This window comes from Ctenopharyngodon idella, chromosome 24, assembly GCF_019924925.1.
Source record: "Ctenopharyngodon idella isolate HZGC_01 chromosome 24, HZGC01, whole genome shotgun sequence".
Lineage (NCBI taxonomy): Eukaryota > Metazoa > Chordata > Actinopteri > Cypriniformes > Xenocyprididae > Ctenopharyngodon > Ctenopharyngodon idella.
In genome coordinates this window covers 28,944,350-28,959,168 of record NC_067243.1, presented here as the reverse complement: position 1 = coordinate 28,959,168, position 14,819 = coordinate 28,944,350, and the positions used below count along the sequence as shown (strand labels likewise).

General features: G+C 38.5%; 1 gene segment (V, D, J or C); it reads right to left on the bottom strand.

Moving 5' to 3' along the window:
* The window catches only part of LOC127506794 (Ig kappa chain V-III region MOPC 63-like), a 135,239-nt gene continuing 120,420 nt past the window's right edge, over window positions 1–14,819 (bottom strand). Inside the window, 2 exon segments of the V gene segment in view lie at window positions 1–495; window positions 3,816–3,848. Of these exon segments, the coding sequence occupies window positions 179–495; window positions 3,816–3,848 (350 nt within the window).

Sequence of the window (14,819 nt, the reverse complement as noted above, 5' to 3'; positions counted from 1 at the left end):
TGAACTTGTTGAGAAGCTTTATTGAATGTTACAGCAGATTGAAAGATCACACAGTGCTTTGACACGCCAGCTCTCTTTCAGTATTGAGTTGTAAATCACTACAGCTGCAGCACTAGACTCATGTGAATCCTGCCTGACACAGGACACTCAGATACGGCTCATCTTCAGGAGAGAAACATCAGCACTCAGAGCTCTTGTGGAACGAGACCTCATGAGGAGCTCCATCATGTGTTACTCTGCAGACGTACACCTCTCCCTTTTCCCAGCGTGCTTTGCTGAGGGTCAGGACGCTACTGCGGCTGTAGCGGCCGTCCCGCTGGCTCTCTGCGCTGGTCACGACCCCCTCGGTGACCTCTGACCCGTCCAGTGTCCAGCTCACCAGCGCCCCCTGTGGAGAGTAAGAGCTGAGCAGGCAGAGCAGTGCGGCTGAGTCTCCAGAGATCTGCAGAGAAGAGGGCGGCAGCAGAGACACTGAGGGCTTCACTGTGGGACCAGCTGCAGGAGACAAACACAACACATTCACAAACACAAAGAAAACACACTGTTTCACTCACAGCATTTCAACAGCAGCAAAAATCACAACAATCTGATCCTTCATGTCATTCAACATCACTAGAGCTGATATAATATACAATATACAAACTACACAATCACTATATACATTTAAATCAATCCTCAGAAATGAAACTCAATATACTGAGACACTGACTGCTTTAATTCCAGCAGTTTTTGCATCCCAATATAAAGTACATTTTTACTTACGTGAGATATTCAACTCAAAATGTAACTCAATTTCAAAGTTTGACTAAAGCTCAGGCCAAATGATGATTATATCACTGATAAGAACTAGAAAACAATACAATTCGTAAATTGTACTTGAATTATAAAGCACTGAATTATAAGCACAACATGAGCAAAAGAGATTCAGTATCATTGACTGAAATACAGAAAGTAGCAACATTTACATTCTGATGTCAGATCTATTTTTTTCGCCATGTATGATATCTACAATAAAAATGAACTACATATGAACCCAGTATAGAAATAAATAAAGGGAAATTAAACCTGTAATAAACTGATTAAACTCACAGTGAGACTCATTATGGAAATGCATTTAGAGATTTTTTTTTTTTTTTTTTGAAAGGAATAATGCTGTTCTTCTGAATGAATAAACATGACAATATCATTGTTTTAGATTAAATAATTATAAAACAATATCAGTAACACTTTAATTAAAGCCTTCATACACAATGTATTTTAAAAGTATTTTAATGCATTAATTAATCTTTCTTTTATACATTATAATGTGTGTATGATCTCATGAATAATTATAACCACAATTATAACACATTATAATACTGTTACGGTGTAGTGCTGTATTGATGAGGCGAAATACGGAAATCCACAATATCAGGGTTTTAATACCATCAAAGGACAGAACGACAGCTTCACACACATATGGCAAACAATATAACGGACCAGGAGTGCAGGGAGTGAGTCCAACTTAAAGTGAGTGCTGACGAGGACAACAGGTGCTGGGAATCCGGGGAGATGGCGGGAAGACTGATGAGGGAAGTGCAAACAGGAGTGCGGAACAGGAGGATACTGGGAAACGGAGTCCGGGCAGGCGTGGATGTGACATTACCTCCCCCTCCCCGGAAGGCGTGACCTCACGCCTCAGATGAAACAGCGGGGAGGGGGGGTGGGCACCCTGGAGACCTACAGGCAGGTGCGGGGGTGCAGGCGGGTGCGGAGGTCTCCAGGGCGGGTCAGGAGCCTTGGCAGGCCACGGAGGGTCAGGAGCCTTGGCAGGCCACGGAGGGTCAGGAGCCTTGGCAGGCCACGGAGGGTCAGGAGCCTTGGCAGGCCACGGCGGGTCAGGAGCCTTGGCAGGCCACGGCGGGTCAGGAGCCTTGGCAGGCCACGGAGGGTCAGGAGCCTTGGCAGGCCACGGAGGGTCAGGGGCCGTGGGCGGGTCTCCTAGCCCACCCCCATCTTTCCCACCCACAGATACCCTTCCCCCCCCCAAACTCAGGGGTTCAAAGGGCTTGTGGGCTACTGCTGGAGCGGCTGGCTCGGCGGCGGCGGCTGGAGCGGCTGGCTCGGCGGCGGCGGCTGGAGCGGCTGGCTCGGCGGCGGCGGCGGCTGGACCAGATTCGGCGGACCCTTGAGCGAGCTCGGTGAGGGCTGGCACATGGAAGGCTGAAACAAGGTCGAGGAGATTGGGAGCTGGTTCAGCCCAAAAGTCTATTAACCAGTCCTCCGTGTCCAGGACTGGCATCTTGGGCTGCACAGTGACAGGCAACTCAGGAGACTGGGGCTGCACGGAGGCAGAAAACTCAGGAGACTGGGGCTGCACTGAGGCATTAGACTCAGGAGTCTGGGGCTGCACTGAGGCATTAGACTCAGGAGACTGGAGCTGCACGGAGGCAGAAAACTCAGGAGACTGGGGCTGCACGGAGGCAGAAAACTCAGGAGACTGGGGCTGCACGGAGGCAGAAAACTCAGGAGACTGGGGCTGTTTGGCGGCCTTCTTCCTTTTCTTTGCCGGCTTGGGGTTTGGGTCCGGCAGGACCCCAGGAGAACACCCACTGGAGGGGTAGACGGAGGAAACCGGCGGTTGGCGAACTGGCCAGGCCGCCTGTTTTTCTGTGGGGACTGGACGAGGAATACATGACTTTTCTTGAACCTCTTCAATTACGAAATCAGAACAATTCAGAAAGAGAATCAGATTAATTGTCTCGACCAGGGAAAAAAAACACGCTGGTTCAATAAAACGAATCATGTTCTCGTCCAGCCCCGCTAGAAAACAAGCGTTTAACGGGGCATCTGGCCAGTTCACCAAATAAGCAAGCTCGGTAAATTCCTCCACATACCTCTCCAGCGGGCGACCGTCCTGCCGGCATCCACACAGGCGATCCACAGCTGAAGCTTGCTGGGGAGGCTCGGGAACCAGGAATAATCCCATAATTGTAGACTTCCAAAGGTTGGTCCGTTATTCTGTTACGGTGTAGTGCTGTATTGATGAGGCGAAATACGGAAATCCACAATATCAGGGTTTTAATACCATCAAAGGACAGAACGACAGCTTCACACACATATGGCAAACAATATAACGGACCAGGAGTGCAGGGAGTGAGTCCAACTTAAAGGGAGTGCTGACGAGGACAACAGGTGCTGGGAATCCGGGGAGATGGCGGGAAGACTGATGAGGGAAGTGCAAACAGGAGTCCGGAACAGGAGGATACTGGGAAACGGAGTCCGGGCAGGCGTGGATGTGACAAATACTTATCTATTCATTGTTACATTGTTACACAATGCATTAAAACTCATGACAAACAACCATTTTCAGATGTAATAACGAATTTGCAAATATTATATTGCATTTTTGCATTTATAATGCACATTTTAATGCACAATTATTTATGAAAAGATACATATAAGGCATTATAACATACATTATGAATAGCTTTAAGGCTTCAAGTAAAGTGTTACCACAATATCTAATAATAATCGCCATTAATGTTTTTCTTGCTTCAACTTTAAATCATTTTAACTCTAAATTGTTCTTTATTACACTTTATTGTATGCTGACAGTTACATTGTACTACTCAAATAAGTACTGAGTAATATTAATTAACTGCATGTACTTACTATAGAGTTACAGTTAGGGTTTGGCTCAGGGTTAGTTACTTGTATTTATGCATAATTTACTGTTATTACTATAATAAGTACATGTAGTAACGTGTAACTTCTTCACCTTAAAATAAAGTGTTACCCTTTTTTCTTAAATAGGAATTAAAAAACAGACTTACCGAGCACCAGTTTAGTTCCTCCACCGAAAGTCCTCCACAGTGATACAATCTAATGAAACGGTCGTACAAAAACCTCTATTCCACTCGAGTGAACACAAACTCCAGCAGAGAGAGAGAAACAACACTTCAACACACTGATATTAGTTGAAACTCAGATCTTCTCAACACTCAAACATTCAGTTTGGACAAAATGCTTCTCAAAGGAACAACAATCACTTTTTCACACAAACAAGCATTTATTGATCTCATTTACAACAGACATGATTCATTTTGGCTTTATATCCTATATTTCTCATTCGTTCTCTCGTTGTGTGCTGATATAACACTGTTTAAAGAAACAGATCTGTGACCTTTGACCACTTTTATCATGGATGATGTTGTGGAGTTTCTCATAATGATCTTCTGTTCTTCATATGAAACTCAATCATCATGATTCACAGAAAAACCTGCAGCTTCAGACTTCAATCTTCAGTCAAAATCTGTTCAAATATTGTTTACTGAATAGCCAAAGTCAATAGAAATAGTCAACAATGAAAATATAAAAGGTATTTTGCATGTTCTACACAGTCAAGCATGTTTTCATATTCAGGTCTGTTATAAAAGTATCTGGACTCATTATGAATCTCCCAGCCTGGTCTCATTGTTAATACGCAGGTATAAATACGTAACTTTCCAAGACACAAAACACTTTTGTACGTTTAGAAAGGTGCTGAAACGTACAATATTGACATATTTAGAGGACTAAAACATAAAAATACTTATTATAATATTAATATTTTTTTCAGCGAAAAAAAGTAAAATATTTACGAATCTTTTGTCATAAATATATAATGTATTATTTCCCTTGTATCGTTTGTAGATAAATGTAAGATCCCTAAACCCCATCCCGAACCTAAACATACATATTTTATACCGAATGTTAAAAGAAAAAAAAACATAATGGACAGAAATGTGTAGGAAAATGACAATTTTAGTAAAAATATAACATTAAAACGATATTTTGAGCCACTAATCCTACACCTACCCCTAAACCAACCCATAACCATTTCTTAAAATTTATTTATGTCCAAAAGTGGTACCAAAAGTAGTTCAAATGATGATGATGAGTTGCAGTCGCAGTCCTCTCTGGCAGTAATAGTTTTTTATAGGGTACAAAGCAGAATTTAACTTATTAATCCATGAAAATATGAATCCGGCTTCTCTCCGTGAAGACCCGCACTCATTTCAAATGTCAATCCACTGAAACACGACATGTTGCAATCTGTGACGAAGCAGGTGAGAACCAATGAGCGTTTGATATCAGTGCCGTAAACCATGTCGTAATGGTTCTTCTTCTTCTTCTAGTTTTATGACTCCTAACCGTAGTCTTGTGTAGATTATTTCCTCTCTTATATTTCTACAACCCCTGGCAAAAATTATGGAATCACCACACTTAGAGGATGTTCACTCAGATTTTATACTTTATAGCAAACAAACAAATCACAGATATGACACAAAAAAGGTTTTGTTCAATAGCTTAACATTCTGGCTTCAGGAAACATACCTCAAACAAATCCACTTTTGTTACTATTATTAATGGCATGTCTTTTTCCAGAGCAAGTGGAGGAAAAAAAAGTAGGGAATCACTCAATGTTGAGGAAAAAAATATGGAATCATCTATTTCCATTTTAAACAAATACTGGGACAAGTCTAAAAATGCTAATTAGTCAGTAGTTAAAAGGGAGTGCTTGCACCTTAATGGGTTGTTTGACTTGGCTAATTAAAAATGAAATATGGCCCCAAGAAGAGAGTTCTCAGTTGAAACAATGGAAAGGATTACATACAGAAAAGCCAAATGAAAATGAGTACTAACACTTAAACAAAAGAAAACAAGGTTACAGTGGGATAAAGAGAAGCGATCATGGATTCTGGATGATTGGATGAAAGTGTTATTCAGCGAAGAATCGCGGATCTGCATTAGCCAAGGAGATTACGCTGGAACTTTTGTCAGGTGCCGTTCTGATGAAACAGATAAAGACGACTGCTTGAAGAAAACAATCAAATTCCCCAACTCATTTATGATATGGGGGTGCATGTCAGGTAAAGGACCAGGGGAGATGACAATCATTACCTCAACAGTATGATCATAGTGTATATTGTAGTTTGTCTGTTGTAAATCCTGCCCACTTCTTTGCATTGTCACACATGCTTCAGTGCTCTGAGAGTGTTTATAGTGCTGTGAGTTTAACACTTCATGACTGAGAGCAGAACAGAACACAATCTTCATCATCACACAAGACAAAAGAACAACAATGAACAAAATCACCTTCTTCATCTGGACTCTCACTCTGTTTGCTCAAGGTTTGTGTAACGCAGCTCTACAATTATTCTCTTGAAATATTAAATGTTTATAATTTTAAATAATATATATATATATATATATATATATATATATATATATATATATATATTTATTTTTTTATTTTTATTTTTTTCTTGTTCTTTCTCTCAGAGTGTAGAGGACAGTACACTGTAACTCAGAGTCCATCAATAACAGCAGCTCAACCAGGACAAGAAGTCAGAATAAACTGTAAAACCAGCAGTGCAGTGTATAATGGTAATTACTTAGCCTGGTACTTACAGAAAGACTGAAGATACAGGAGATTATTACTGTCTGAGTGTACACTATCCAAACAGTGTATGGGTGTTCACACAGTGATAAAGAGTGGTACAAAAACCTCGGTCAGTCAGACGTCACAGTGATGCACTGATACAGCTGAGAGATACTGCAGCTGCTGATGGAGGATCACAAACAACACAATGGTAATGTTTAGCAAAGTTTCTAAAGACTTTTAAAATTAATTAATAGAGTGAATATACATTTATATGTAGTCATTTATTTATTTTTTTTTTTAATAAAATAACGGTAACACTTTACAATAAGGTTCATTAGTTAACATTAGTTAACATGAACTAATAATGAACTGCACTTATACAGCGTTTATTAATCTTTGTTAATGTTAATTTCAACATTTACTAATACATTATTAAAATCTTGTTAACATTAATTAACACTCCTGCGATACCACCTTTTTTTTCTTATCAGTATGAAAGAGACTCAAAATAATCTGTCAATGTTGCACATACAGTTAAGAGTTGTACACCATTTTAATCTGTGAAATATCTTCTTTTATTTGTGTACACTCAGAGTAAAAACAAAATGTTGTGCTTTTTGTAAAATAAAGAAAACTAACATGATGCGTAATCTCTCGTCTCCCTCTGAACGAAGTTTAATCTGATAGTTCTCAGAAAATGAACTGTAACTTAGTGAATACTAATCACAAAAAAATTAGACTCATGTCTAAAGAAACGTTGAAATGTCAGGTTTTAAATCGTGTAAGTCAAATTGAAAACAAAAATTCTCTGTTTATGTAATCTGTATGAAAAGAGAGCCATGTCAGACGCCCGTGATTCAGCTCATTATCGGCTAATGCGGCCACGCCCACGGAGCGAGCGCTATTCAGACGCAAATTCTGAGGCAATACACGTATACATCGTCTCAATCGTGTATTTATTGTCTTGAAAAGTGTTTATCTGTATGTTATATGCATGGTTAGCGATCTCTGGAAGCCTCTGTTAGTTCCTGGAATGTCACATGATGCCTGTTCTTCTTTAGAGTAATTTGTGGACTAAAGGTGTACAGAGCGCCCTCCGGCTGCAAGTATGAATTGAAAACACAGTATCCAGCGCTCACAGTGATGACAATAAATATTGAATAAATATTACTCCTCTGTATAGAAAATTGACATAAACATGAGAATCCATCAATATTTCTCCAAATGTGCATGCTTTTAAGCTAAAAGGCTATATGAAATGCCATAGAGGTAACATGAATGTTCAGACGCTTTGCATCACAGAAATACATATTATTTTAAAGTATATAATAGAAAACCATTATTTTAAATTGTAATAATATTTCACAGTATTGCTGTTTTTTCTGTATGTTTGATATACACCATGATGAGCTTGAGACATGATCACAGAGGGTTTTTTCACAGCCTACCTGACTGAAAGAGCTCATTGATATGCAGGTCATTACAGCTCATTATGCAAATCTTTTGTCTTCTCAGGTGTGAATCACAGCATTATTCATGAAGATTCACGCTTCCACGCATACTGTGTTTCTTGACAAAAAGTGTCTTACAAAAACTAAATCAATATATTGTTATAAATGAACGAGTAGGCAGGATAATTTTTACATCATTTTGAAGCAAAAACTCTAGTCTACAACCTCTAATACCCAGAAGTCTTGTGAACACAGATTTAATATAATTTTTTTGGTCTTATTTCAGTGACTTAAGTTTTTTGTTTTTTTTAATAACCACACATAAACGTTATTCCTCCAAAAAAACAAACATGTACATACATGTTCCTCACATATTATGGTAGCCTAGTTTGTGCTGAATACAGTGTAATGACACTTTTGTCATTGATATGTTTATAAACAACTGAAAAAAGCACAAATGTCAGGGCATGTCAAAACTTCTCCAGGGCCCAAAAATCCTCAGACCCCAGAGGGTTAATGCACTGTGAACTAACATGAAAAAACTATGAACAACTGTATTTTCATTAACTAACGTTAACGAAGATTAGTAAATACAGTAACAGATGTATTGCTCATGGTCAGTTCATGTTAGTTAATACATTAACTAATGTTTAACTAATGAATCTTATAGTAAAGTGTTACCGAAATAACCGTTAGTACTCATATGAATTATGGCAGCACTGGGATGTTTTATTGTTTGTGTTTCAGATCACAGTAAGAGAGCGATGTGGAGTGAAGCAGAAATAGCAGTTGTTTTTAATGTGTTTTCTCTCACTCCAGGATTTAAAGAAGCGGTTTCTTTCTCCAGTGGTTGTGGGAAATATGCATATTAACTAATCAGATTTAGTCTGAAAGGTAAGTTAGAAAGTTCTTGCTTATAGAAGTGTTATATAAAAGTAATATGACATTCACAGTCGTGCTGCTCTTCATGTCTATGGTAGAATCACAGCCGTGCTGATATTCAGTATAACTGCACTCTTGATCATGTGAAACTGATTAAATGTGACAGGATGAAAAAACAGCACAACACCTTCAATCTTTTAAACACAACTTCAGCAAGGGCGTGTAACACTAATAAAAATATGTCAGTGTCTATTTGTGTCACAGTGCTGTGTTGTTAACACACATGAACACGAAGGGAAACAGACAGTCTTTAATAAATCCACAGGAATATCATCAACCAGAGAACAGCAATCCAACAAAACTGAACCATAACTGGTAAGTAATTTTGGCTGCACAGCAGCTGTTAAAGAAAATTGTGTCATTGTCCAGCAATAGTTATTAATTTAGTTAATTTATCTATATATCAGCACTGGAGAAAACAGTGATGTCATCGTCCAGCTCAGTTCAGTTCGCATACAACGGTGTCAATGCAGGCAGATTTTCACATTTTCACAAGCTTGCAATTCGATTCGATATAAGTTATTTTAGATATACTGTATATCAGGTACAGTACATGGCAAATTTTCTCAAGAAATAAAAAATCTCTCAACTAATGCTGTATAATATACATGGGAATCAGTTGGTAATGGTTAACATGAACTGATTTGTATACAAACTTAAATTACACTTAAGGGGATTTTTATAATAATAAGTTATAATAGGCCTACTAACTTTAAAATTATTTCTACTCTAATTCTTTTTTTTTATAAACACTTAAATGGTGGCTGTCAACTTGACGGATTTATTGAAAAATGCATTACATAGGCTATTGAGAACATTAAAAATTATAATTACTATGTAATATGGTGCATATATTTAGCTAAATGCTCCTCTCTAGAGTTAATTTTTCTAGCTGACTAACGAGTTTATGGTTACTGAATATGTTTGTTCTGAGGTAAATGTGACGTTACGTTTGTTTGTTTACAAGCTCAACCTCGGGAGAAATGGCGGGGTCCACCTCGTAGCCGGAGAGCCGATGAAGTGGAGAGACACTGAATACCTAGGCGGCCGTGACGGAGCCGCAGCAATGACAGAAGAACAAAGTCATACTCACAAAACAAAATGGCGTCCACCCCCCTACAAACATACCACATAAATATAAAAAATTTCAGGTCAAAAACACTCAAAGTACAGCCACTAAACTCACTTTCACTGTACAATTCAACAAACAACTAGCGTGGCAAACAACTCTTTGGGCCCCGGACACAGGAGAGATCTGTGTGGAGGAAATATCCTCAGTCTCTCTCCAAGCAAAGCTACTGTGGGTCTCTTTTACTCCAGGAGTCTGTTCCAGAAAACAAGGTTAACTTACCGTCAAATATACCCTGATTAACACAAACCTTGCTTACCCAAGGTATGCTGGTTCCAAACCCACAGTCTGGAGTAAGTTCAGTCAAACCGGAGTATGAAACTGACCACACAAAGACATTCTCAACCGAGCGCCAAATCCAGGAGTCAAGGAATGGAGAACACAAGAAATAAAGTATACAGCAAGAGGGAAAAAAACTTTTCAGTAAAAACCTCATCATAAGATCCATTTCATTTGGATTGTTAATCATCCACATGGACATTGGTGCTTGGACCCTGATGATTGCCGCTTAGGGCTATATTTTCAACTACAAATGATAAAATACTGCTTCTTACCTGTAAACCACTAAACCGTTTAGTTCCTGTGTGTTTAACCGATCTTCTATCATGCTACAATCCATCACGCTCTTTCAGGTCACAAAACTCTGGACTTTTGATACAACCAAGAATATCAAAGTCTAATAAAGGAGGAGCTTTTTCACATTTTGGCTCAGGAAAAATCTTCCTGATAATTTTCGAGGCTCAGAAACACTCTCTCTGTTTCAGCTTAAAGACACATCTCTTTATCCAAGCATTCACACAACGCTTCTCATGAACTTACTACAATTATACTGTATCTGATGAAATGTTATGATCGTCACATGATCATCTTCTGCCTGAAATGCTATGAACAGCAGCTATGCTAATTCTTCTCCTTTTGCTTCCCTGTTTCTACCTCAGATACCTTATACTGTAATCATTATGAGCACAAGTTGTTATTGCTGCTGAATCACGAACACATTCATTTCTCAACTGAGTGTGACATTAACTAACCTCATATATATTATACACTGCCCAGCCAAAAAAAAAGTTGGAATCATTTTCACACATGAATTGGCACTGACCTTAATTTCATTGAAAGTCTTTGGGACTTTACAGAGTGCTGAATGATGCAAAAAATGATGCACCTCTTGATGGAAATAAATGTTGTGATGTTATTTCCATCAAGAGGTGCATCAATTTTTGGTCAAGACCTTGTATTGACAATGCAAGAGTCCTGCACTCTGTAAAGTCTCCTCCAGCACTTCCCAAAGACTTTCAGTGAAATTAGGATCTGGACTCAGAGGTGCCAATTCATGTGTGAAAATGATTCTTCGTGCTCTCTGAACCATTCTTTCACAATTTTAACCCTGCTGAATCTTGACATTGTCATCCTGGAATATGGTCATGATGTGTCTTCCTACATGGTTGTTCAAAAAATGAAAAGCTACACACTCCATCTTTAAGGTTTAAAAGAACCGGTGCCAAACATATAACATGCTAAAAACATAATAATCACTGTAATAATGATCCATCCATAGATTCTCAAGTATTTGTCTATTAAAATGACAGTGACAGTGATATATATATATATATATATATATATATATATATATATATATATATCACTGTCATATGGACATTATTTTGACACACTAATCTCTGACTAAATTGTAATATTGAAACAAGCATTTTCTGTAAAGTTGCTTTATATGTGTTGTTAAATCACTATAAATAAACTTGAACTGAATGGGATTTTGAAGATTTATTTCTCTTTTCATTTTGTAAACAGACTGACAAAAGACATTTTCAGATAAAAGTCACAAAATCAATAGAAATGCAAATGACCTGCATGTATTTGTGAGATGATGTGTCAAAGCAGAAGTCGTCTCAAGCTGGTTTTGTGATCTTGACAATCAGTTCAATGTTCTTCAGTGGCCTTCAAGATCACAGATCTGAATCCAACAGAAAACCTTTGGTACAATAAGAGATCTGCAGATATTATGGGATTCAATCATGTCAACATGGAGCAGAATCCAGAAACCATCTTGGAAACCTTTTATCACGCCTTCATCATTAGATTTTACTGCTTTGCAAATGTGTTTTTCATCTTATATCTTAGATTTTTTACACTCTTGTCCCAGACTCAAACGTTGATGGATTTGATGGATGGATCCATCAAAGATATCCTAATATTACTACATTTTAAATCTATGATGACCTAAATAAACAAAGAGTGAAATAAACTGAAACAATTATTTAAAAATGATGACCATATAGTTTCAGCATCATTTCCAACTGTTTAAGAGACAATAGTGTCAGTGGAGATGATTGAGATTAAATATGAGACATGTGATGTATGTGGAAAACAGAGAGAAATAAACATAAATATCAGTTATGAATGCAATATTTGTACTGATTATGATCATGATGAAAAATGAGGCTTATTGCAGAATTAACAGTGATTAACAATAAAACATCTAAACTAAATCTGCAAATGATTCATTTCCATAATAATGTACTGAACAATGAATAATAATCCTGTATGCAAATATATTACAATTTAGCAGTAAATGTACACTGTGATGTCATCACTGATCAGTCTGACAGTTGAAATACAAAGTTCAGTCATGAAACTCTAACCGAGCACTGATTGGTTCTTTCTATGCCGCGGCACCAGCCAATCAGAAGTAATTCCAAATCTACGCAACCATATATATCGTACCCTAGCCTGCGATCGACAAGCTGCGCAATGTGAAGCACTGTTATGAGCAGATGCTTTCAGAAATCTTCCGAAATTCAACATCTAAGATAAGTAAACCGAGTTTCTTATGATATTCCACAATGCTTTGTGTAGTCTGCTTTCAATTTCTTCAAGTACCATACACGAGGTTCAAATCATGTCAACTCCCAACCTACAGTGATCACTATACACATTAGCAGCTAGCGTACACACATCGCATTCGGAGCAGGAAGCAGATATGTTGTAAGGATACAGAAATATAGCTTGCTAAACTCTAAGTGAAATGGGCTTCACTCTGTTTTCGCATATAATAGAGCTACAGCAATTCCTAATATTTAACGAGCAGCAACATGCTAAAACAAATGACCATATTAGCGAATATCAACAGCATAGAACGCTAGCAGATAGTACGTTTGCAATCGAGTAACATAGTTCAATTATCTGCTAACCACGGATCGATTACTTTTGATAAAATGCACATATATTCACTTAGTATTACGTATGTGAGCAGCTACATACACTCTTTTGGGAAAAAATACACTACTTTATAACTACGGGAGGAACAGAGAGTTACGCTCATGTCGGATACAATTTCAGTATCAGATTTCACTGCTGTCCTTCAGAAAGGTCTGCATTCAACTTACCTAAAGCGTGCAAGGTAGTTCAATACTTTCAATGAAGCAAGTACCAGTTACGCCGTAATTAGACCTGGCAAAGCTATGGGTTGCGTGAGGAGCGTTGCGTGTTCCGTTGCGGCGCAGCGCTGGGCATCCGGGTATATTTAATATTATATTCAGATACAACTTTTCCCTTAATCATTCACAGAGTTTAGCAACGACGCGTATGCAGCATTTTACAGTAGCTGACCCGGGGACAAATGTTCCGGAGCGGTCACCATCAAAAAACCAGCATACCATACACTGCATTAGATGAAACCAATCACATTCTATAGGCATGTTATTTATGCATATGAGCTCTGGCTCAGTATCATTCTAGTTTAGGCCACTAGGTCAGATGCACATTTATAGGTAAGCTCAATAGTGTTAAGCCACTTGGCAAAGCAGGCCCAGGCACACATAGATAGTCATACACGTGCCTATAGCTCTACGGAGCAGCAGCAGTACACATATTTTGGCATTCAGATCTGCTGGGTGGGGGGTATCAGGCCGAAGCTACTCAGTCGCTTGCTTAACTTGGGTAGCACGGACCATGCGGTCCACTGCTTTGAGGGGGTTCTACCATTCTTGCAGCAGCCTTTTCCTTGTTGTTTTATTTGACTAAGCTGAACAAATTTGTATTTGCTCAGCAGTAACAGCAGCAGCAGCAGCAGCGTAGCAGATCTCGTACGCCAAAATTAAGCCATGTATACTTCATGTCCCATGCCAATAAATGCTGGTTGAATTTAATCCACTCCGAGAGTTGTCATGATTGAACTGAGTTTGTTATGAACTGTAACATGACGACACATTCAGTCAGCTGCAGTATCTCAGTAAAGGCTGTTGAACTGAACTGTTAGACGCTCCATTACTGACACTGCAGTTCCACACAGTAGAAGAGCACAGTGTGTTTTAATTCTGCTGGAGCTCATGGATGTTGTTCAGTACCAGAGAACTGAGAAATCTTCCACCCTGAACACTGATATTGTGTCATTCAGAAACACAGTTAAACCAAAGAGCTGCTGCAGTTTATTACATCAACTAATAATGAGCCCAGAACAGTGTAGAATGAATGATAGAAAGTGTTCAGTGACCTTACAAAATATTAATAATGACCAAATCAATAATATACAGGATTCTGTCAATAGACTTCAGAAATGTGTGTATAATTGTTTGACATGTTTCACAACATGAGGAAGTTGTTGGAAAATGTGTTTGCGACTGATCTACAGTCTTCAGGATAATGATTTAAATAGAGAGAGTCACTTTGCATTGTCACACATGCTTCAGTGCTCTGAGAGTGTTTATAGTGCTGTGAGTTTAACACTTCATGACTGAGAGCAGAACAGAACACAATCTTCATCATCACACAAGACAAAAGAACAACAATGAACAAAATCACCTTCTTCATCTGGACTCTCACACTGTTTATTCAAGGTTTGTGTAATACAATTTTTACAATTATACTCTTA